Source organism: Pongo pygmaeus, chromosome 3 (genome assembly GCF_028885625.2).
Source record: "Pongo pygmaeus isolate AG05252 chromosome 3, NHGRI_mPonPyg2-v2.0_pri, whole genome shotgun sequence".
Classification (NCBI taxonomy): Eukaryota; Metazoa; Chordata; class Mammalia; order Primates; family Hominidae; genus Pongo; species Pongo pygmaeus.
The window spans coordinates 170364042-170390678 of record NC_072376.2 but is presented as its reverse complement, the minus strand read 5'-3'; the positions used below and the strand labels follow the sequence as shown (position 1 = coordinate 170390678).

Sequence of the window (26637 nt, the reverse complement as noted above, 5' to 3'; positions counted from 1 at the left end):
AAATATCTGTTGTGTGCTTACTCTTTGCAAACCACTGTGTGAGATTTAAGGCTAATGAGATACAAATGAGACAGATTTCCTTTGAAAGGCTTATTTGTAATCCACAAATATCTCTTGACTGAATTTATATCAGTATATTACCAATGAATGATTATGATTTTACAATTATTATTTCATTTATGAGGAAATTAAGAGAAATGGCAGAGGTAACAAATCCATCTATTTCCCTCCATCCCCATGCCACAACCACAATTAAGACAACCATTGTCTCTTGTCTGACTGTGATATCTTCCAAAAGCTTCCCTGCCTCCACCAGTGCTCCCTGCAATCTCTTGTCATCAGGGCAGCCATAGTGATCTTCCTGTATCAAAGCCATGATCAGCACTCTCCTCTTGTAGTTCCCTGTTGCTCTTCAAATTAGACAAGAAAATCCTTAATATGTCAACAAGGCATAAAACTTCTGGACCTTACACAATTCTAAAGTATGATTTCTCAGCATTTCTTCAAATCATTTCTGTTCAACCTCTAGCCTTATGGAAATATTTATATTTTCCTTGCACTGGAGATGTTATATATCCTAGTTTCTTTATCTGGAATCATTGTTCCTTATGCTTTCTCCTAACTCCTACTTCTTCAGGTCTCCAATTCCATATTGCTCCCTTTGAGAAGCCTTTTCTTACCTCCAGAATTAGGATTAGGAGCTTCTTATAGGTGATACCACAGTACCTTTTCTTTTCTTTATTTGTTGATTCAGGAAGTCTCTATTAGATGGTTACTATGTATGAGGATTTATTCTAGGAGCCTGGGATATATCGATGAATTTTTTTTTAAATGGCACTTACTTTCAAGTAGGAGGAGATAATTAACAGTGAAATGAATACATAAATGATAAGAACAGTAAACTAAAAGGTAAGAATTGGGAAAGCTGGATCAGGGAAGGGTGATGCACAAACCCTGATGGTGGCAAGATTGCAGTTTTAAATACATAGCCTACTATTGCCTTACATGAGAAGACAGGATTTGAAAGAGATCTAAGGAGTGCAGGAGACTTAGCCATGCAAATATTTAAGGGGACAACAGTGAAGAAGAAGAAACAGCCAGCTCAAAGGCCCTAAAGTAGGAAGTTGCTTGGGTTGGTTGAGGAACAACAAGGAGGCCAATGTGGCTGAAACAGAGGGAGCCAGTGTACAGAGATGTGGCTCCATGGGACTGGGTGACAGGGACTCTTAAGACGACAGGATGACTTTGGCTCTTTTACTCCAAGGGAAATGGAGAGACATTGGAGCATTTGGAACAGAACCACAATATAATCTATTTATACTTTAAAAGGACCACAAAGATGGAAGATAACAGGGGCAGGGGTGAATGGAGGGAAATCAATTTTAGAAACTGTTGTAATAACCCTATGATGGTAGCTGGATTTAGGTTGGCTGCAGAGAAAGTGGTAGGAAGCGAGGCAGTGCTAATGGGGTTTTCTGATACACAGGATGTATATTATAAGAGAAAGCGAAAAGTAAAGGACCAAGGTTTTGGTCTAAGCAACAACTGAAAGATGTAGTTGCCATCAACTGGGATAAGAAAGACCGCTGAAGGAATAGTTTCCAGAGGCTGAGGAGGAAGTAGTAGAGGAAAATCAAAAGTTTAGTTTTGAATATATAGGTTTAAGATGGCAATAAGACAACCTCCATCAATGCTACAATTTAATTGTTGGTTTCTAGTCTGAAGACTGTAATCTCCTTAAGGGCCAGAACTTTGTCTTTTCTCTGACACCTAGAACAGTGCCTGCTGTGGAGTAGACAATAAATATGTGTTGAGTAAATAAATGAATTAATAAATGAATGAATGAATGTTGCCCCGAATAGCAAATTAGTAAAAGGGAATCAGACCTAAAATCTCAGTGCCATGACTTGTTATTTTTTGTATAGTATGTAAGAATGAAGAAATTTAAACATTGCAATTTATATTTGGTGGTTATTAAAATATGTTAAATATTAAACCTTATTTAAGATTTTATTTTTATTTACTGAATAAAATTTATTTTAATTTGAAAACTTTGGAAGCTGATTTAACTTTAGGGGAAGATGAAAACGTTGAACAATCATTTATTTATTACTCCCATGATTTGATATAATTTCTATAATTCCTAAACCCTAACTATGGAAAGAATTTGGTGTATTGAACTGTATTTTTATAGATTTTTATGCCAATAGCACTAGTTTTTATTGTTGAGTAGTAAAATGTGATATGAATTTATCAGGCAATGTATCCAATTCAGTCGATCACCCAAAAGACAACATCAAAGGCCATAACCTCTTTGTAAACAATCTCGTTCGAAGTATTTCACTCCCCTTCTGTAAGCAAATAATACATTGAGACTATATTCCTTGTTTATGTTTAGAGGATGCTATATAATCTCCTATATAGTTTTTCTTCCTCTCTTCTGTCTGGAAGCAAAAATAATTATGAAAGCATGCTCTTGTCGTTACTACCTTCCACATCTGTTGACAATTTAAGGACCTTACCTCTTGCAACTTCCATAATATGACCTCCCTCCTCACTGGTCCCAAATATTTACATTTTTGCAGTAGCAACAAATGTGCAGTTCCCTGGATCTGTCATGCTGTTGCCTTACTTCGAGTCTCTGTACGTTTTGCACTTCCCCAAGCAACTTCCCACACTTTTCTTCCTTCTCAACCCTGTGCAAAGCCTTGCACAGTCATCCCTCCCTCAAAAGCCTTCCTTGACCTTCCTGCCAAACATTGTCAAAATCATGGCCAAGAAACTAACATATTTTATCAATCTATTATATTTGCTGGTTGATATGTTCATCTCCTTCTTTAGGCTGGATTCTCAAAGACAGGATTCATACATTTTTCATTTCTTTATATTTAGTTTCTGACTTTCTAGTACATAAGCAATACATTTCTTTGTTAGGATAAACTTCCTCCCCAAACACATTCTCCCCACAGATTTTCAGTAATTTTTATCGAGCTTCAGGGACCTGATAAAATATGCCTCTGGGTGGAGTTACGGGGATTATAAAATGTTAAAGTTGGAATACACCTTTGAAATTGGCTGAAATTCTCTCATTTTAGGAAATGGCTGGGAAAACAAATTAGCCCTTATAGGCACCTATGTTTCTAAAGCTGTGCTAACCCTTTGCAAGTGTGATTTAATCCTCACAGCAACCTGGGAATTAATGGTCATTACTGCATCGTACAGACGAGAATCCTGGATCCAGGGTCAAATAGTGATTCACAGCCTAAGTTTTAAAACACATTAGTCTAGGTTCTTTGAAACACCTCACAATGAAGCAGCATAATGATCTCTCTGAAAATGGGCAGAAGCCACCAAAACGGAGGCATTATGGAGGGGAAATGCTACAGCAGGAAGGGAGCAAGAAAGGTCACATGCAGGTTCTCAACTCAGTGAAATCTGGCACTAGGTTTTGGCAAAATTTTTAACAGAATGCATTGCCAAACATCTCTCACACTGCAAATACACCTTGACATGAACTTGAATCATGATACGACTTCTAGGAGAAAAACATAATTTCATTTTGCTTTCATCCTTCTCCCAGCAGGCAGCAGTCGGGGGCAACACAATGACTAACAGAATATTCGAAAGGAGCATGCTGGCTCCATTTGAGGATAACATCCACTCCATCAGAGAACTTACATGGCACCATCTCTGAATGGACGGAAGCCTGCAATTCCACAGAATGGGATCGGCAGTTAGACCTCTTCTAGGCACAGATGGATACATACGCTGACACCAACTAAGGCTCTGGGTGTCCATCCACCTGCTCAGAAGCCTTGTTATGTGAAAAGTACCTCCCCGATATAAACAGTACGCCTTTTTGTTTTTTGTTTTTTTTTTTTTTGAGACGGAGTCTCACTCTGTCGCCCAGGCTGGAGTGCAGTGGCGCGATCTCGGCTCACTGCAAGCTCTACCTCCCGGGTCCACGCCATTCTCCTGCCTCAGCCTCCGGAGTAGCTGGGACTACAGGCACTCGCCACCACACCCGGCTAATTTTTTGTATTTTTGGTAGAGACGGGGTTTCACCGTGTTAGCCAGGATGGGCTCGATCTCCTGACCACGTGATCCACCCACCTCGGCCTCCCAAAGTGCTAGGATTACAGGCGTGAGCCACCGCGCCCGGCCACAAATACTGAATCTCAACTAAAGTCACCAAACAGGAAGTCACCTCTTTTGAAAAAAAACTTACTTGGTGTTATTCTTTAAGATCTTACGGAATGCTTTTACAAAATTGACTTAAGAATTAAAAGATCCATTTATAAATCCGAAAGTAAAGAACTTCAAAATTTCTAATCCTTTTCTAGGACCAGTCTCATAGATAGACATGTACCTATCATCAAACAACATCTCTATGATGCATACTCAAGTACAACTGTGAGAGCAACTGAAATAACACTGTCCTGCCTGGTTCATATACAATTGCTTTATAGTTCACAAACAAAATTACTATACAATTTTTCAACTTTTGCTCTTAATTTTCATAAAGAATGTGAACATCATCTTAACTTTCAACCCACTCACTCTTTAAACTACCCTTAGCCAGCTTTTAATCTTAACTCTGCTCTCAATAAGGTTACCAACTGAAGGAAAAATACCTTCCTGTCAACAGCAGAAATATTGACTATTTGGAAGTAAATTCATGCATGTGTTTGTATACCCAATAAAATGCATCAAATAAACAAGTGAAGACCTCATTGTGTCCAAACCCATGGAGAACAAAGATCAGTCTGTGTAGCTGTTATACCTGAGGAACAAATAATATTTAGCATTCAAGAATTTTTTGTTTGATTGCATAAAGCATTACAGTTATGTTTTAATTATTAAGGCAAATTGAGATTTTTATCTTCTTTTTAAAGTGTTCAAGAGACCAGGCTACTCATCAGCTGTTATTTTATACACACACACACACATACACACACACACACACTCTCTCTCTCTCTCTTTCTCTCTCTCTCTTTGTGGCCATACATTTACTGGCTGAACTAAGAACTGTCTGCAAGTTGGCTTTTTGAAGATTAGGAACAAACTGACACCTATTGTTCTTTAATTTATTTGCAAACATAATATTCTAAACAGCAGTCAGGGTAAAATTGTCCCTTATTCTTCAGGTCTCAGCTTAAAAATTCCCTGCCCCTCCATGTCACTAAGAGTTTGCTGTTCCTTCATGGCATTCTTCTGTCAATGCTTTTGTCTTTCTTCCATTCAACTGTGAGCAGGGACATCATCCCTGCCTTTTTATTTACAAAAAAGTGTCTGGCTCAGAATCCACTCAATAAAAATGCCAAATGGATTAATAAATGAATGAACTTATTTATTATAAATTATCATAGGTGTAAGGAAGCAGAAAACACAAGAGTAATACAGTAAAGCTCTAATAGCTTTACTTAAACTATAAAAATGTGAAAAATATATTTAGCATTCAATATATTTGCCATATTTTGAAATGTGCTCTCTACTTCCTTTATTATTTTCTCCTTCTTCCTTATTTGCCAAGGCTCTTCTCTCTCCTCACATATGAAAGAAAAAGAAAAGACAGAAACCAAAGCAAACCTTAATTGTCGTTGTGTGTGCTCCAGGGTATTCTTTTTCTTCCAGTGTTGACCATCTTTCTATAAATTTAGACACCAATGAATCATCATAGTCCACTATCTGAAATCCAGAGACATTTGCACCTCCAAACTGGATTTTTAATAGGTCTCCATCAGTAAATCCCTAAACATAGAACACATTGATATCACGCTTTTTATTTGAGAACCAAATGCTACTTAACATTTACCAAATAACTCTATACATTGTGGTTTTAGATATTTCAAAGAATATATGAGATATAACAAGCCTGCAGAAAATGTCCCATGTATTTATCAGCCAGTGTTCTTCATCAGCACCTAACACCACATTAGCATCATAGTGGTTCCCTAATCAATACAGGTTTACTGATGGATCATCTCATGAAACACTCATGGTTGTACCTACATAAATGTTCTCCACTTTATTGAGAAATCTTCCATTGATAAGGACTAGGTTTTACTTACTTGGTCTACAACGGAGAACCACCACGTGGTTACAGACACTTAATAACATTAAAGTAGTTCTCGAAGAACTACAACCTTGTGAGCAAGTTACTCCTGTTTGAATTGCTTCTTCACTCAGGTGACAGGAACATCTTCAAAATGAGGTACTAAATGTCCAGTCATTATTTGAGAACAATTAAACAATTTCACATTCAACCGGAAGCTAATTTTATAGAATATATTAAATCTTAAAAAAATTTCTCTTGTGTTATTGCAATGAATTCAGTCATTACTAAAACTATTATGTGATATTTACACTGATTTCAAATATTGTGCTGACATGAATTTTATCAATTTGATAGTATATCTCTCTCAAAGATGAAATTAATTTCCATATATCACAATTATAAATGTTTTCACATTTCACAAATATTTATTCTATCTTATTGCACACAAAAGTTAAAAGTATCCTAAATTAATTTTGAATTACCACACCCAAAAATTTAGGAGAATCTTTTCTTTGTTATTGATATTAAAACATGCATATTATTATATTATTTAGCTGAAGGAGAAGGTAATTACTTTTTATTGGCTCACAATTTTGTTTCTGTTTATCAAGATAATGCAAATAGTGAAAAAAGGTATATAACAAAAGGGTCATATATTCTGTTTTACCCTAGGTATGTTCCTGTTAAGTTGCTTCAAAACATTCAATTTTAATATATTTGCTTTTCACATATTTACTTCTTACTTCTGCATGACACATTTTTATTGCTCTTTCTTAATTTATCAATTTTAGAAATTTTATTGAGTTTTAGTGAGTATCTGACATGAGTATGTAATTTGCTTACATGACAAAACCATTTATCTTCTCACCCATTTTAGTCAGTACTTAGTGTTTACGTATTTATAACTCTAAATGTTATTCAGAGCAAAGCCAAATAGTGTACTAGGATTGCATTTCCTTTCTCAAACATGATCTCAGCCCATGTTTATAATCATGTCCCATTTTTTCACTGCTAGAGATTTCTATATGCCTATCCCTATTTTTTCCAGTGCTTCCATGAAGACATTTCATGCCTATGAGTAAAGCTTTTTAAAAAATAAAATATTCAAACATATCAGGTACTCTGTTTCAAATTTTTCTTGAATTTTTAATTTCCAGGAGACCCCCTTCTTAATGCTGGAATTCATTATGGAACCATGGCTTTGTAAAGAATTAAATCTATAAGGGTAGTAAGGTTGGAGAAATGAGAACTGGATTTCCTTATGACCACTTCTTCATCACCTTATTTACAAGTTACCCTTTTCAGCGCTGTTGTAAGGGACTTAATTACAGACTGTATTTTAGGAGCCCAATCAAGCATTCAGCAATTCCTGAGGAAATTAATCAATAATATTATCTGCAGATTTTTAAAAAATCTTCTATAACCACCTATTATAGAACTCATTACAACCTGAACAGGGGGAAGGAAAGGAAAGTCTCAAGAGTTTGGAAGATGAAAGCCCTTCAACTTTGGGTGACATTGTTTAATTTTGAATGTCAGTAAAATTTCGAAGTGTCCTGCAAATGCTCAGAAATTACAACACTATACAGCCTTTTGAACTTATTGATTCACTAGAAGTTCCATATGGCAAAGAAACCAAGTATTGAGAAAAAGAAAAACAAGACTTGAATTCAGATAAAATATTAGATAGCTTTTCTCTCTAGAAGCATGACAACAGCATGAACTTGCTTTTTCTTTTTCTTTTTAATTTGGTCATTCAAACACTTATTTTCATTTTCATAGCATCAGATATCAGTTCTCAAATTGATGAGCCAACTTCTGTCATTATTTCTCAATGTTCAAATATAATCTTCTCCATCTGTACATTTTTAAAGATCACAGCTTTCAATGTGGCTCTGTGTTGTTCATCAAATGGCACGATTCACACAGGGGACTGACTGTCCAGGCTGTTTCCCGCACATAATGTGGTTCTGGAGAGACTGAATACAGAGCTTCATCTAGTTTAACTCTTGTTTCTCTTTAGGGAGTCCTTAGCATCTTAATACACTCTAAAGGAAAGTCCTGGAGAATTTTTATAGTAGTTACCCATTTCATTGCCAAACAGAAATTTTGTCTTAAGCAACCCAGTAGCATGCAGTTTTGAGATTTCATATTCTAAATTCCTTCAACTTCTAGTGAAGACAACATTTATCAGTTGGAAGGCTGTAAATGTTGTATTGTTTTATCTCTTTCTGTCACCACTAGAACTAATGTCTTCTGATGTAACAATGTGATACACTAGGAATCATTAAATTTGTATATGTCAAAAGCTTTTCAAAGTCCTATTATGCTATTTAAAATAAGCTCTCTGCCTCTCTCCCTCTTTCTCTCACCTTTTTTTGTTGTTCTTCAGTGAGAAAGGGATGTAGGGGGAGGGTGATCCTGAATCACACAGCATCTTAATTATTTAAATAACATTAACCTTTGTAGCAGTAAAGGCTTAAATTATTTTGAAAAAAGAAATATCTAGCGATAATTCTAAATTGACTCTGATGATGCTTAAAAGAGGGAATACAATTAACTACTCTGTTGCTTCAGTATACTACCTTATTTTTTAATTGTAAAAGGTTTATTCTGAGCCAATATGAGTGACCACGGCCCAGAGAAAACACAAACCCAAGAAGCCGTGATTTAAGTGGTCCTTATTTTGACAGGAATCTTAATGAAAAGATGATTGGCTACAGAAATTTAATTTTCATTTTGTTGCTTACATAGTAAGTAGGAAGTCATAAATAATGCAATATATCTCAATATTCTAGATATTTTCAGGTTTAATTTCGTACTAAGACATATTCTCACAAATTTACACTTATTTCAGATATTATATATGCTAAAAATTAAAGGAATGTGCAGAGGGCAGAGTTTATAAAAAATAGAGACAGTGAAAAACAGAAACAAGGGAATATGTGGACAATTAAACTTTAAATATTTTTGAAAATTTTCCCTTTTCTTAAAATACACCATCTAAGACAATTTATGAAGCTTGTCAAATATTGTTCTATAAATTCTTATATCATTTATTATAATAAGAAATTGATTAGAAGATGCAAAGTGGGAAGCAATTCTAAAACGTAATTGCAGCAATATATCTAATCTATCAAATACAATCAAGCTATATTTATTATTATTATTTTTTGAGATGGGGTTTGTCTCTTGTCACTAGGCTGGAGTACAATGGTGGGATCTCAGCTCACTGCAACCTCTGCCTTCTGGATTCAAGCAATTTTCCTGCCTCAGCCTCCCAAGTAGCCGGGATTACAGGTGCCCACCACTACGCCTGGCTAATTACAATCAAAATGTATTTTTTAAAACACCACTGATAAATGCTGGCCATTCAAAATTAAATTTTTAATGAATAAGCATATCTAATAAAATAATATATACCAATTAATTCACCTACCAGATTTGCAATGATGTAGTGGTACCCTTTAACATGTTTTCCGATGGTAATAACCTAATAAGCACAAATAAGTAATTATTTAATTAATACAAACAATGCAAGTGTAAAATTAATGGTATTATGATCTGATTCAGGAAAAAACGTAGTATTTTATCTGCTAGGTTTTTTGATGTGCCAAAATAAGTCATTTTTGATAAAATATAATTATCAAAATTAGATAATATTTCTCTCATAAAAAGTAATAATACATATTAATGCTTAATAAATGATTCTCTTTCAGGAAGTCACTAAACAAAAATTATTACCTCATTTTTGTCAATAGTAAAAAATAAAACCACAGAATGTTAAGAAGCATGAAAACAAAGTATGTTTAATCCATGACAAGTCAGAATTCTATTCCTACAAAGGCTATGTTTTTGTCTTTTTAATAAAACATTAAACATCTCAAACTGTTTAACATCTGAGATTTTATATTCATATGTCTATATTCAAATAAATACACCTAGAGTTTATAGTACTACATACATTTCAAAAGAATATTAAAAAGCATATAAAAGAATTCTTACATGGATACATAAAGTAACATTCCCATCCTAAGGACCGTGAAATGTTTATAATTTAGTCCAAATGGACATTATTGCCAGCTCTAGAGAGCAAAGTATCAGAAAAGCTAATTTTTCTCCACAAACCCAAATCTAAAATGAATGTCAAGATAAACACAGCATGGAACAAGTGGTCATCGTGGTAATGCTGACAACGGTTTTGGACATTATTGATCAATTTGACTTTTGACTAATCTGTATCAATTACGACCAGAGTAGAAACAGGCAAACTGGCCATGCTTTAGTCCTGGTATATGGACATTCAAATGTAATGTAATGTCTGTTTTTTAAGGAGATGATCACAACAGTGGAAAGCATGAAATGTTAAGGCTATAGACAAAAATTCAAACCAAATCATTTCTCTGACTAAATGGTTTTGGTGAGTTTTGCTTTCCAAAGTCCAATGATCTTGCACGTTTCTGAGACTCAACTTTCCTATTCTGTACCCTCAAGTCACATTGGCCCTCTTAGGTTTTTTTGTTCACAGAGAAGCTTCCTCCCATCACCTTAGGGCTTCACACATTCTGTTTCCTCTGCTTGTCTGCTTGGAAAGCTCCACCACTATATCCTTTGCCTTATTAACTCTTGAACATTCTTACACCCCCTGGGAGAAAACTACCCTGACTTTCTCTAATCAGATACAAAGTCAGGTGCTCCAGAGCAATAATATTAGTTAAAGAGCAAGAACAAAATTCTAGGAACGATTCTACCATATGCCACTTTGATATTAAGCCATAGCTGTTTGAAAGGAAGTTAAAACTTACATTGTTTTCTGACTCAGTTTTATGTAACATGACTAAATTGCCTTTTCCAAGAAACTGAACCCTCCGTGTTAAAGGGAGAATTCTGAAGAAAAGATGTCCTTCTGAATGAAAAACATATAAATTAGCATCAGCTGAATCAGATTGATTATGTCCCTCCTATTTCCTGCTGACATCTGTTAGCTCTGCTTACTGTACATTCTACTCTCTGAATCATCCATGTCTTCCTGCTGAGAAATTTTTTAAAAACATAGTATAAAAGGTGATATCCGTAGTCCCTACTTGAGTTTACTTGAGAGAAAGGAAGGATATGAAAATTCTCTACCCCAGCATCTATATAAAAATTTGCATTGGCCATACTAACCACCATGTCTTTGTGTTATAATAACAATTATTATTGCACTGACAATAGAAAAGTTATATTAATTTATAAATGTTTTTGATGGCTGAATCTTTTTGCCACCTAATAATAACTAGAAATCTGTGCTGTCAAGGTTTTATCAAATGATAATAAAATACCCATAGTCCACGCCTGTAACCCCAGCACTTTCGGAGGCCAAGGTGGGCAGATCTTGAGGTCAGGAGTTCGAAACCATCCTGGCCAGCATGGTGATACCCCGTCTGTACTAAAAAACACAAAAATTAGCTGGGTGTGGTGTGTGCCTGTAATCCCAGCTACTCGGGAGGCTGAGGCAGTAGAATCACTTCAGCCAGGGAATTGGAGGTTGCAGTGACCCGAGATTGTGCCACTGCAGTCCAGCCTGGCGACAGAGCAAGAATCTGTCTCAAAAAAAAAAAAAGCAAAAACAAAAAAACCCATAGTCTAATAAAATTTAATTTCTTGCTAACTTCAAGCTACTGTTGCAATAAGGAGTGCTATCTCATCTCTGTTGTCTTGAAAAAACACTGGGTGAGTAAATAATTAAACATCATTTCTTTTTTTTTTTTTTTGGAATGTACCTTATCCTCATTTTTTGCCTGGTAAACTATTCCTTGAACAATATCCCAATCTAAATTAACTCTTTCTGTAATGATCTCTCATAGCATACCATTCTTTTCATTTATAGTGTATCCCGTTAGTATAATTATATATTAATTTCTGTAAATACATTATTAATAGTTGCACTGATGGTGGCTGGCCTATTGTTTAACATTGCTTCCTTGGATCTACTGCAGTGCCTGCCTGGCAAACATTAGACACTAAGGGAATATTTACTGAACAAATAAATAAATGAATCCAAGCAAAGCCAAATGCCACGTCTTTTGTGAACCCTTCACAAATGATCCTTCCCCTTTTAAGAAAGGTTCTTTCTCCTGCATGTCCTAGACTACATTGCATTTTAACTTGTAATTCTGTAGTTCTGTCTGTGTACATTGTGTACATTTTTATTATTATTATTATTATTATACTTTAAGTTTTAGGGTACATGTGCACAATGTGCAGGTTAGTTACATATGTATACATGTGCCATGCTGGTGTGCTGCACCCATTAACTTATCATTTAGCATTAGATATATCTCCCAATGCTATCCCTCCCCCCTCCCCCACCCCACAACAGTCCCCAGAGTGTGATGTTCCCCTTCCTGTGTCCATGTGTTCTCATTGTTCAATTCCCACCTATGAGTGAGAACATGTGGTGTTTGGTTTTTTGTCCTTGTGAAAGTTTACTGAGAATGATGATTTCCAATTTCATCCATGTCCCTACAAAGGACATGAACTCATCATTTTTTATGGCTGCATAGTATTGCATGGTATATATGTGCCACATTTGCTTAATCCAGTCTATCATTGTTGGACATTTGGGTTGGTTCCAAGTCTTTGCTATTGTGAATAGTGCCACAATAAACATACGTGTGCATGTGTCTTTATAGCAGCATGATTTATAGTCCTTTGGGTATATATCCAGTAATGGGATGGCTGGGTCAAATGGTATTTCTAGGTCTAGATCCCTGAGGAATCACCACACGACTTCCACAAGGGTTGAACTAGTTTACAGTCCCACCAACAGTGTAAAAGTGTTCCTATTTCTCCACGTCCTCTCCAGCACCTGTTGTTTCCTGACTTTTTAATGATTGCCATTCTAACTGGTGTGAGATGGTATCTCATTGTGGTTTTGATTTGCATTTCTCTGATGGCCAGTGATGGTGAGCATTTTTTCATGTGTTTTTTGGCTGCATAAATGTCTTCTTTTGAGAAGTGTCTGATCATGTCCTTCGCCCACTTTTTGATGGGGTTGTTTGTTTTTTTCTTGTAAATTTGTTTGAGTTCATTGTAGATTCTGGATATTAGCCCTTTGTCAGATGAGTAGGTTGCAAAAATTTTCTCCAATTTTGTAGGTTGCCTGTTCACTCTGATGGTAGTTTCTTTTGCTGTGCAGAAGCTCTTTAGTTTAATTAGATCCCATTTGTCAATTTTGGCTTTTGTTGCCATTGCTTTTGGTGTTTTAGACATGAAGTCCTTGCCCATGCCTATGTCCTGAATGGTAATGCCTAGGTTTTCTTCTAGGGTTTTTATGGTTTTAGGTCTAACGTTTAAGTCTTTAATCCATCTTGAATTAATTTTTGTATAAGGTGTAAGGAAGTGATCCAGTTTCAGCTTTCACTGTGTACATTTTTATCTCTAAGCAATTAGTTCATGGGATGCAGACATCACTCTTTCTTACCTTTCTTTGCATCCCTCATTTCAGGCACAAAGGATGGCCTCAATAAATATTTGCTGAGGCCATCCATTGGATGTGCTCATTTAATACATTCAAGGGACTTATAATATATATGTGCAAAATACTCTGCATTTTGAATAGATGTCCATATGGACATTTATGTAAATCATAATCATATTTACTTCAAAACATCACTTCCAATATATTCCCATTTTCTTTTGTAGTTTCTCTCTTCTCGTTTTGGAAAAAAATATATATATATTTTATTTATTTATTATTATTATTATTATACTTTAGGTTTTATGTTACATGTGAGCAATGTGCAGGTAAGTTACATATGTATACATGTGCCATGCTGGTGTGCTGCACCCATTAACTCATCATCTAGCATTAGGTATATCTCCCAATGCTATCCCTCCCCCCTCCCCCCACCCCACAACAAAATATATTTTTATATAGTCTTTCACCAACATTTATTATGATGAGTCAGGAATCCTTAAATTTTTTAAACCAAAGACTAATGAATATTATTAAAATTCAGTTTTAATGAGAACTTCTATGAAATTCAAATGCATTTTTGAGGTTCACATTTGAACAAGAGGCCTTCAGGTTAAAAACAATCTTAACTTCATCTCTTCAGACTAGAATCAAGATTTTCTACTGAAATTATTCACCTTTAGTTCTTTTGCATAACAAGTTAGTTCTAGTCAGTTATTCAATATTCCATGAAAGATCTATTTTGTATGTCTTAGGGCCTGTATTATTATATATCAATTAGGATTTAATCAACATTTATGTTACAGAATGTTTTGTGTTGAACAAATTAAGGAATCAAATTTTTTCCTCAAAGCTAGAAGAGCCAAGAAATGCATACACAAGTGTGTATTTTCCTTGCACTTCCACAGTATTCTAAGGCACTAGCAGCCACAGTGTATACTATTGCCCCTTGAACAACATGGGTTTGAACTGTGTGAATGCACTTATATATGGATTTTCTTCCACCTCTGCCGCCTCTGAGACAGCAAGACCAACCCTTCTTCTTCCTCCTCCTTTACAGCCTACTCAATGTGAAGATGATGATGATGAAGGCTTTTAGGATGATCCACTTCCACTTAGTGAATAGTAAATATGTTTTCCTTATGATTTTCTAAATAACATTTTCTTTTCCCTAGCTTACTTTATTATAAGAATACGGTATATAATACATATAACATACAAAGTATGTGTTAACTGACTGTGTGTTATCTGTAAGGTTTCTGGTCAATGGTAGGATATTGGTAGTGTCAACTGTATAAATATATATATGTGCACATATACATGTACATATATGCATATGTATACACACACATATACACTCATACTCACATACACACACACACACACATTTTCAGCTAGGAAGAGATGCAGATTATCACTAAAGGAGACCTTATTCAATCAATCATAATGCTGATGCTGTGTCACTATCATCCCTAGTCATTTACCCTATTTGTAAATCATGGTGGATTTTACCTGTATTATTAAGATAACACTGCATGGCTCCCCTACACTGAAAGATCTTAAACTGAAGCAAAGTAGTATCTAAGCACAGATGAAAATATCCTTATCACTGGTGTCAGTGATTCTTTCAAACAGTCCAAGGGGATGCATCTAGTTTACTTCTCAAACAGTAAACGCAGTCCAAATGTGTCCTTCCTACATATTTTAATTTCACAGATCAATGTTTTTTATAGTGGCACAAGTCCCTTAACAGAAGAAAAAATATATATCTTGCAAAGATAACTACATACTCTTTCTGGAGGCATAGATGGTCTATGTTAACTCCAAAAATTTCATGAATTACTCACTTTTCCCTTAGAACTCAACTTGTCTTAATACATGTCTATTTGTTTAACTCTAAAAAGTTCATCAGACTTAAATTTAAAATTTTCAAATCAAAATATCAAAGTTTAGGGTAACATTTATTATATAAAACATAAAAGTCAGGAATTATTTATTGAATTTATTTAATGATTAACATGATATGTCAGCACTATTGATGACCATTTGCTATTGCTAACTGAAGCCAGAGATAATTTAATTGATGATCTTTGCTGCATCCGACATAAAACATAAAGCAAAAACTGCTGTTCAAGCACCTTACACAAATACACATTGCAAATGCTGACATTGCATGCATATTCTATATTTGGCATCGTTAGAAAACAGAAAGTAGCAAACCTGGTCTACAATGTCGTTTACTTTATCCCTTTCACAGTCCAGAATTACACGCCGTTCCTTTTTTAACTCCAGATCTTGAAAAAGTGATCGGTACATCTCATCTTTCTTGTCATTGTTAATGTTTCCCACATTGATAGCAGTCACTTGCCATTTCTTTTCAGCGGCAGAATCCAGCACAGCTTGCAGTGTTGATAAGCCTAGGAAGGCAAAGAAAAATGATGACTGATAAAGATACGTGAATAACTCAGGATTGTGTTATGAAATTGCCAGTGAATATATTTTTAAGGCAGATATGTTTGTGCAACTAAAGGAATGTTGACTCCTTCAAAAAAAGCTATAGCTATGATCTTTATCACCTTCTACTTATGTCACTTCACATCAAAAACTCATTACCTAAATATTACTGTTCTGACCAAAGGAGTCATTGTTTGAGTAGAAAATAATATCCTTTTCTTTCAACACTCTCAGCTGTCTTCTTTAGAGTATTACTAAAGTGTAATGTTAATACCTTTGGTTTAAGTGAAATCAAATGGCATCACAAACATTTCTTACTCTTACAGAATGGAAAAAAAAATTGTTTAGTCGTATATGATAGTCTGTCATTTGATATCAGTATCCTGAAGAAGACGAGTACATTTTCAATGAGAGGAATCTATGTAAGTTTATGTGAGGATAAGAGGCAATATTCTTTATGAGGCTGCTATATTTTCTCCTATTGTTTTCAAGTCAGAAATTTGGGTTCATTTTTTTTCTTCCACAGTCTTCTGTTATGTTATTTTTTTGTTATTGGGAATGATCCCAGAGAAATTGAAGTGGTCACCTATTAACCAGATGGTGGCAGTTATTTCTCTAGCATAGATTTACTTCTCTTTCCAAATATGTCTATTTTCCTGTTAGTTAGTAGCTTTGCTTATAGCATCATATCACTTGGAAAATTTTTATTGTTTTTTAATTGTCCATATATTACCTCATATTTAGGACTAAGAGGTACAACAACTAGAGGATTTATTTCCTGAAAAGTTATATCCTCAATTTAGCACTTGGAGACATGCTACATAAACTTGTCTTTCATATTGTTTCTACTATTCACAGCAAAACCAAATTCATCATTTATATTGATAACTTAATAAACAACGCAAAATCAAGACTCCAGAATGAATCCAGAACTCAGCAAATTATCTTCCTTATTCTAGAAAAGTCTGCATCTTTCTCTAACAATATTAGTCCCTTTTGATTAATAAAATGTAGGATTCACCTAATGTGAACATACCTCTTCAAAACCTAAATTCAGATACCAAATTTTATTTAAATCTTTTTGCTATGAAACAAAGTCAATTATCAATTTTGTTGAAAACTATTTCAAAAAAGAAAAACTACCATTAAAAATTTTATGGATTCAATATTGGCCAAAAAGTGTACAAGATGAGTCTAAAACATCTTATGACACCAGAAGGGAAGGAACTCTCTAAAACCATCAGCATTACCTCAAAGCACACAGGAGCTAATTTGAAGAGGAGCTCTTTAAATAAAGATGGGAACATTTGAATATTAATTAGAATAATAAATGCAAAATACTTAAATACATAAACTGTTTTAAATCTATGAAATTATGTTTTAAAAGTGTGCTTGACTTTGGTGGATGCTAGGGAACCAATTAATTAATTTGAAGACTGGTAAATAATGAAATAAAACAAGCATTTCCCTGCGTTTCCTATATGAACTACTTTCAGGGTAATAATGAACTAAATATATTTATTTTTGGAAATACTCTAGCTAATAAATGATGGATGAATATATATTTGAAATTATCACCGTCTTGTAACACCTACTGAATTAATGAATCAAGACAACAAACATCAACTACTGGTAACTACCCAAAAAGAGAGATAACAGAGATGTGTCTCCAAATGATAATATTCAACCCGCCTATTTTGGTGTTGAATAGGTATATACCTATTTAATGTTGGCTACATTCATGCCAATAATGTAAACTTGAATTTCATCGCACTTCTAAATCTAACTAACAAGTTATAGGGCATATATAGAAGAAAATATTTTAAGCACCATAGTGTTGCAATCATCAAAATCTAGACTGTGGGAAACTGCATTACATTCTAAGAGTCTTAAAAATTATATTAACTAATTGCAATATATGGATCTCATTTTTATTTTGCTTCAAACAGTGGAAAAAAGAATAATATTTATGAATTGTTAATTGTCTAGGTATAATAATACTATTACCATTATATTTAAAGTACAAGAATCTTTTTTTCCAAATAAACTCTGAAATATTTACAGATGAGACGGCAAGATATCTGGTATTTGTTTCTAAATAATTGCAGGGAAAAAAGAGATATAGATCAAGCAAAATTGCTCATATACTAGTATTTAATAAAGCCAGGTTAAGAGTGTTTGGGAATCTTTATAGCATTCTAATTTGTTGTTTAAAATATTTTAACATAAACATTAAAAATAATTTATTTTAATTTCAGAATGGAAGATTCAACCACATGCTGAAAAAAGTTAACTTTTTTTCTGGCAAAATGAAATTAGTTTCCTCTGTCCAGTCTTCTGGCAAAAGATATAAATAAACCTAAATTTCTCAAGGGATAATGTAAAAAGACCATATGTCATTTTTTGAAACTTTCAGTGACAGATCTTTAAAACACATCACAGATCGCCTATGATTTCCATACACTATAGGTCAATTAAATCCTTCCCTTTTCATCAGTAGAGACAGAACACACACAGCTGGTCATTATGATCAATTCAACAGCTATCAATGTACTTGAAAACAGCCATTAAGTCTACCCAGTTTTCTCTGCAAGTAAGAGAAAAAAAAAATCTAAATTCTAAGCCACTTTGCATTTGCTGGGTTCTACTTTCCTACATCCCAGTCATGGTTCAACTCTCCCTTGTCGCCTTCTTAAAGACATTATATCCATGGATGGGGCTCTCTGTGCTATTCATATATTACTATATAGAAATTACCAGTAAGCATCCTTATTCTCTGCAATAGCTTATTTCATTTTGTTTATTTAATTATAAAGCATACTACATAATACAATTTCAAGTGGTGATGCTCTTAATATTATGTCTCAACTTTTGACATATATTACAAGAAAGTTTAAATATAAATGACGCTTTGTAAATGGATTTCACCAAGTGGTAATCCTAAATCTAAATTTTCCGGCAGTTCACCTTGCAAAAGAATATAGAGATGATGTATAAAATCAAAAACAATGCATTTAAAGAAATGCCTAACTTGTGCCAGGTGCAGTGGGCAGATCACTTGAGATCAGGAGTTCGAGATCAGCCTGGCCAACACGGCAAAGCCCCATCTCTACTAAAAATATAAAAATTAGCCAGGCCTGGTGGCAGGCGCCTGTAATCCCAGCTACTTGGAAGACTGAGGCAGGAGAATTCCTTGAAGCTGGGAGGTGGTGATTGCAGTGAGCCGAGGTCATGCCACTGCACTCCAGCCTGGATGACAGAGCGGGACTCCATTTCAAAAAAAAAAAAAAAAAAAAAAACAAGAAATTTCTCTGACTTTCAAACTCATTTGTTCTATGTGTCAAAAGTAATTTACGGTTGCTGTGGATTCAGGATTCACTGTTATTAAAACTCTCAAGATTAATATTTTATAACCTGTGGAACCTAACAAAACTTACATGTTTATGAAGAAACTAAACTGCTCAAGTAGTGCTATATCAGGCTTAATAAATTCAGTTTCATCAGAAGACACTGAATAATATTAAATTACCTCCTAACAACAGGCAGAAGTAATTCACAAATGATTGCATTATCTGACGTGTAATTTGAAGAGACCACCGTTCAATGCTTAATAACCCATTTCCCTAAGTGGTTTTTTTTTCAGTAAGAGTAACTGACTCTCAAACTCTCTCGCAATTTGATCTTCTCACCTCATTCCTCACAACTAAAGTTTTGTATTGTCTGATTGCTTTATAATCAATATACCATTTTTAAATTTGAAAATCACTGAAAATGTATATGAAGGTGAAATTAAACTCTTCAAACATAACACAGATTTGTGCTCTTGACCTCTTTGTACCGTATTCAATTAGAGGAGAAAGTATGACTTGAGATCTTCCTCTATTCCTTCCACACAAACTAGCACAGAAGTATCTATAAATATATTCATCCTGTAATTCAGAATACAAAGTTGTATAGACAATGGGAGTTCTGCATAAACACTGGTTCATTTAAAGCTATTAGTATGCAATAGTCATTCAACTCTAATATCCATAGTACTACATTAGGGTATTTGAATTTCTATAGCAGAGACTCACTTATTTTTATTGAATTACTTGAAACAAAACTGTTGAGATACATAGTTGTTCATCTAAAAACAGAAGAAATCTGGAAGATTAACTATTCCTCCTGGTAAATATATTTAAAATATAGTATGTTCTTTTCAACCCTCAAGAATATTGCTACAGTCTAAAAGTAAGTTCTAAACTCTGCTGAATTCTTAGATGTTTTGCTAAAATAAAAAATGGCTAGATTAAATAATGTTAAGTTGCATTACTTCTTCATGTGCCTATTGTTACTGAGTGGTTGTAGTTGTATAACCTATTCATAAAATGACAATCTTCCTAAAATTCTCCCAAAGTATTACTACTAGTCAGTCAGTGATAGTCTCATCTTGACCCCGTATTAATAACACTCTGAGTTACGGACAAGCCATCAGCCACCTGTCTGTATGCAAACCCTTTAAAAGGTCACCTGGTACACAGGGGAAGTCTATCAGTTTGCATGTTAAAGGGTTAAATTAAAAATGATTACTGCCAAAAGATATATTTTATTCAAACCATGTCTTACTGCTTAAAAATATTTTCTTTGTTCCATTTAAAATTAACTGTACTTATTCTTTCAAGCATAGAAATTAATATTTATGATCACTAAATCATGGCAGCATGCCTAGGCCAAATTGGATTAACATATATTTCCCTCATGAGCTCTCTCAGGAATATGAGGGAAAAAATTATAATTTGAAAGCATTTTTTTTCTATGCATGATGTTTTCTTGGAACTGCAGGCAAAGTGCCTTCCCTTCAGGGGACAAATAATGTTGCTCAATATTGAAACCAAGAAATACAGATATAAAGTGCTAATTCTGTTTTTACCTACTCTCTATAGAAAAGTATTATCTTACCTTGTTGACACTAAACCAATAAATAAAAACCACATTTGGATTAAGTCCTGATTCAAACTTACAATATATATATCCAAAAATAAAACTATTATATAATCTTGAATGCATTAACATAGATAACCCCATTGCTCTATTGTTAAAAATGTGTTGAAGTTCTCTTTATGGAGTGATGATATGCAGCTTTCAGGGTCATCAAGGGTCATCAAGGAGCGCCAGGCTATTGCCACATGGCCTGGGTGAGGAGAAAGACACCAGCAACCTAAAAGATCACCTGGCACCAGATGCAGAGTTTCAGCTCTCCTCTCACCAGTAAACATAGATTAGTCAAAGAGGGTTCCATACAAAGATGTTGCTATACAAAGATGTTTCTATCCATGCATCCATGTCTCTAATTGTTTACAAGTGGTATATAGTCTCTTGGCCTATTGCTCAGCATTGTGGCACATAGCCAGGAAGCAGGAATGGCTTTCACTAGTTAAAGGTAGTGAAATTAAGCAGCATCTAACAATTTCAAGTCATTTTCATCTAGTTCATGATTAGGGCAGAATGTTGGGAGATCATTTTCACATTTGGACCCTATGCTATTCCAAAGAACAGTAATTTAGACATTATAATTTAACAATATATATTCCTGACCTAGACTCTCCAAAAAGTGAAGATGATTAGAGCCTAAAAATAATCATATAATCAAGGAGGTGAAGAGACAGCCACATCAAGAACAGACCAAATTGTTTGAAACTGAGGTATGTGGAGATGTAAGTAGAGAGATGAAAACATGGGATCTATTTTCCAGACTGTGGTTAATGTGGACAAAGGGAACGCAGGTGCATTCTTCAAATCATGTGACACTAAAGCAAGGAGGTGCCTACTTTGAAGCATAAGCAAAATGATTTCAGGATCAAATGGGGGAAAAACAGTTCACACACTAAATGTATGAATAAGCTTGTTAAAATGTAGTATGATGGCAAAGCCATACAAATTAAGTCATTAATAAGAAAAAAACAAATAGCAAAAATTCCATTTCCATGAGCCAAGTAAAATATTATACAAAGGTCAAGGCTTTTGCCAGTATTATGAGAGTCTTACATATTTATGTCTGAAAATAACTTCAGATAAAAGGCCACTGAAATATTTTTCACATTAAAATATCAATAGCTACTTGATAACACCTTGAAAATATATTCATAAGGTCATTTTGGCTTTAATATATTATTACTTAATATTATGACTCTCACATTTTTATCTCAACAGATGCACTTGAACTCAAATCAACTTGTATAATTTAATAATTGTAGATTATCTCATCACTTCAATTTCATTTAATATTTCTAAGTATTAATAAAAGTATTTTAAAATGTTCCAGATTTTTTTCACAAGTACATAAGTCCATCCGTCTTCACCGGCTAATTCCAGAGCCTGTCTTTCTGAGTGTCTCCCTTCAAACACTAGAGTTTCTCTTTTTTTAACTTATATCAGCTGTTGTCTTTTTGAATTTTTCTCCAAAGTTCAGTTTTAACTAGAGGGAGCAATGATGAGGGTAAGGATGAAGGCGAAGTGTATTCTTAAACTAAAAATGCCATCCTCAGTCAACCTTATCAAAGTGTAAAGAGAATTAGTCATTCAATTCTTCAATTTTGCAAGCAAAATTTAGCTTATAAAATCATCTTGAACTTAAAATACTGTACACAGATGTTTAACTCATTTACTTATTAACACCATTTACTGAACATCAACTCTCTTTCTAGCATTATCTGAAGCACTGGGTAGACAGTCATGAGCTGAACATCCAGTACACTGAGCACTGCCTGGGCACTCTCTTCCGGGAGCTTATTGCCACACCTTACATGAAAAACATAATGCTTATCCTATGACACTATGTTCCAGTCCCTGGAACATAGCAGGGGCTCAATAGGCAGTTCTTAAGTGACAGAATGAACATCACCCATTCATTATAAATTGTCCTAAGTACTATAAAGGAAAAGAGATTGCTTTGAAAGATAATACTGTGAAAGGCATCTCTGAGGAAATGATATATGAACCCAGTTCTCAAGGAGGCGTAAGAATTAGTGATACAGGCAGAGATTTGAAGTGAAAGAGTTTGGTGCATCTGAGAAAGTGAAAGAAAGTCAAATGGATTTAGCTTTAATGAGTGAGCAAGACAGCAGAATGCAATATTATAAGACCTTAAAGCCAACTAAAATTTTTCAATATTACCCTCATCATAATGAGAAGCTATTGAAGTATTTTAAACAAGACAGTAATGCAGTCCAAAAAAATTTTTTTAACAATAATTCCTGCTACTTCATGGAAAATGGATTAAAAAAAGACAAGGGTGGAACTGGAGAGATGAGGGACTGAACACATTATGGTGGCTTGTCCTGGGGTAGTGGCAACGACAAGGATGAGTGTCTACAGATAAAATATAATCAGGCAGTGGAAATCACATCAATAGGATGCAAGGATGAAAGAGGTATTAAGAATACACCCATATTTCAGGCTAGCTTGAACAACACAAAATACTAAAGAAGTTAGCAGAGAACAAGAGGAAAAACTAAAAATAATTTAATGGGCTTAGTTTTATAAGCCCTTTTATCACATTAATAAGTGTGCTTCAGAAACATCCAGCACATTGAAATCTATATTTACTGTAAATAATTCTCTGTTTTAGTTTTTAATTCCCTATGGGAATAGCCAAGCACTCCCTTCTCAAAGCAGGGGGACATAGTTGTTGTCATAGCAAATTTTTTTCGGCTTGTATAGTGCTGACTGGCTTTTCCACTGAGTGTTCTCATTCCCAGGATTAGGAGGACAGAGCAGAGAATCAGACACCTAGCTCCTGCGCTCCTGACTTGAGATTGCTGCAGTAAATGACTACAAACTGATGAATGGAGGATTGACTGACGGCTGGCTCTCTTCTTGTCTGCCCTTGTGGGTTAACAAGGTGCCCTATCTTGGTCGAAATAGGCTTCTGGGTTTTCATTTGAACCTATAAATATTCCAGGAAGCAAGCTGCTGAGGGAAGCACAGTATGGTACTTAGGTACTAGGACAACAGTGGTCCCTCACCCCTTTGAGTTTGATTTACAGATACTCTCTCTAAAAACATGTCCATATGAACACACACACACAAGATGTTTCATACAATTTAGGGAGTACACAAACCCACTGACACCCAATTAACCGGGAATGGTTAAGAACACCTGGGATTCTATGATATAAATCAAGCAAGTCTGCTAATACTAAACTTCACAACAAAGGATATGAGAAACATAAAGGTTGTACCTCCCTCCATTACATTTTAACATAATGAATCAAGACTGGCATGCTATTCAAAATCATCCCATTATAAACAATTATATGGAATGGTGTCAAAAGCATAGGTTTGGTATCAGAGACCTGTGTGTAAGCTGTACCACATGCGGGTTGATCCTGAGAAAAACCTTTAACTTCTCTGAGATTTGGGGATCTTGTTTTAAGGCAAGGGCAATAATAATGCTACCTGCCTGATAAAACTTCTGCATATAACAATATTTAATAACTGTATGTTACTGTATGTTTCACTTACATTTACTCAAACCACTTCATTCATCTTGGACTAGTAGTATAGCTATCATAGATTTTTAGCTGCTGATGCCAAAAATTGCTTTTTATATTACAACTGAATATTTGGGCATTGGGTTGATACAGTCTATCTCTCTAAATTGTACACAGACAGCTTTTGTAGTTGTTGTTGTTGTTTTACTCTAAATATGTTTCCCAGGTTTTAAATTGCATTAGTCATTATCACAGCAAAATTAAACCAAAGGATCCTTGGGCTTTATCACACCTCTGTAGCTTTATAACATCCATAGAAGTGTCAAGTATAGGCATTGAATTCGCCCCATTACAAAGAGATGAGATACTGTCACTTACCTCTGTCACTGTCATAGAGGTATGCAAACTTGTCCCATTGATAGTATTCAATCAAGCTAAGGAGTGCTCCTTTGAGGTCAGGTCTCATCTGAATGACAAATGGATGTGTGCCATCTGTTGGGAAGCTGGGAGTGATGAAGGAGACGTGGAGTGTTCCGCAAAATGATGTGATGGTATTTACAGACTTCTTGTCATAAAATCCAAAAATAGCATAGACTCCTCTCGAAAACTGGGAGCAGACTAGAAGAATAGGAAAAATAGAAAGGAAAAATCATTGAAATTGGCACACAATCATATGAATTTGCTTAAAGCTTAATGTCCTTTTACCTAAAATACAAAATTAACATATTGAAAGAAATATAGATTTAACGATCCATTGTAATTTATTAACACTTATTTACTTAGCATTCTATTTGTGGAATCTAAAAGATTCTAAAGCATAAAAAGTAGTTCTAGTTACAAGAAAATGCATACATCATTGTTTAACAAGCTATGTAAGTATTAACATATTTTTGGAACAAATATGAAAAATGTATGAGTAAAAAAAATTAGCTATAAGAACAAACTGTAGTCACCTAAGATTTATACACATTAATGACAGCTCATTCCCTACATAATCCAATTCCTTTAAAAATCTTTACTGTATTTACGATGCTTTTATATCTAAAAGTTAATGTGCTTCCATAGAGTCCTAATGCTGACCAAAGCCTCTTTAAGACAAGATAGATACTAGACTCCCCTGATACATACAGACATATGTCCCCACAAAGCTACTTCTGTCATATTGTGTCACTCAGTCCAGAAGCAATTTAAATAAAGTCCAAAACTTTTCATTTTAATCTTCCCCATGGATCTAACTTACCCTATATGTTACACTACATATTAATTCTTAAACAAATAATAATATAGTATTGTATTTGGACATCCTCATCACTCCCACAATCCCCCGTCCTCTTCCAATATTTCTATTTCCAGTGAATGGCATACGACATTATCCGCTTTCGCTCCTTCCCCCAAAAGTCAGTCCATAACTAAGTTATATGCTCATTATAATACCTGGATGTACTCAAATAAGGGCCACTTATTTTTCTCCCCATTCCAAACTTCCTAGTTCACTAACAGTATATACTTAACATTGTGCTTGCCCTGTGCCTGGCGTGTTCTAGGGTAGGTTAATTCATTTTTTTTTCTCATGATAACTTTTGAGGTAGGAACTATAATTATTTCCAAATTACTGATAGAAAAATTGACACATAGAAAAATATTAAGTTAGCTACCAAAGTCACTTGCATAGGTGATAGATGCTACATTCAAAATAGAGTCTGGATTCAGAATCCCTGCTCTTAATTAATAAGTAATATGGCTTATCTTACCCAACAAGTGAAATACGTACCCAACTGTCCTCCTTCCTCCACTTACATTCCTTCCATTCAATTCTCCACAATATAATAAGAATGATCTTTTGAAACATGAATCTAGTAATATCTTTCTGAGAAAAAAAGGGTTACTTTGTCCAAGGCAGATACCCTGTATTGCTCTACAGAGCACTGACCATCCACAGAACAGTACAGTGCTTAAAGCTACTAGTAAAGTCAACTATGTGTCTTTTTCTTTTTCTTTTTTTTTTTTTTTTGAGGCAGAGTCTCGCTCATCACTCAGGCTGGAGTGCAGTGCAGTGGTGTGATCTCACCTCACCGCAACCTCTGCCTTCCCGGTTCAAGCGATTCTCCTGCCTCAGCCTCCCGAGTAGCTGGGATTACAGGCATGTGCCACCATGCCCGGATAACTTTTATATTTTTAGTAGAGATGGGGTT

General features: G+C 34.7%; 1 protein-coding gene across 2 annotated transcripts in view; it reads right to left on the bottom strand.

The window, feature by feature from the left end:
- GRIA2 (glutamate ionotropic receptor AMPA type subunit 2) overlaps positions 1 to 26637 on the bottom strand; it is a 140073-nt gene that overhangs the window by 36533 nt on the left and 76903 nt on the right. For both annotated transcript variants that reach the window (XM_054485668.1, XM_054485669.1), the window contains exons 3-6: positions 24824 to 25063; positions 15738 to 15934; positions 9498 to 9551; positions 5590 to 5751 (exon numbers count right to left, since the gene is read on the bottom strand). In XM_054485668.1, coding sequence (XP_054341643.1) covers positions 5590 to 5751; positions 9498 to 9551; positions 15738 to 15934; positions 24824 to 25063 — 653 coding nt within the window. The remainder of the gene's footprint in view (positions 1 to 5589; positions 5752 to 9497; positions 9552 to 15737; positions 15935 to 24823; positions 25064 to 26637) is intronic.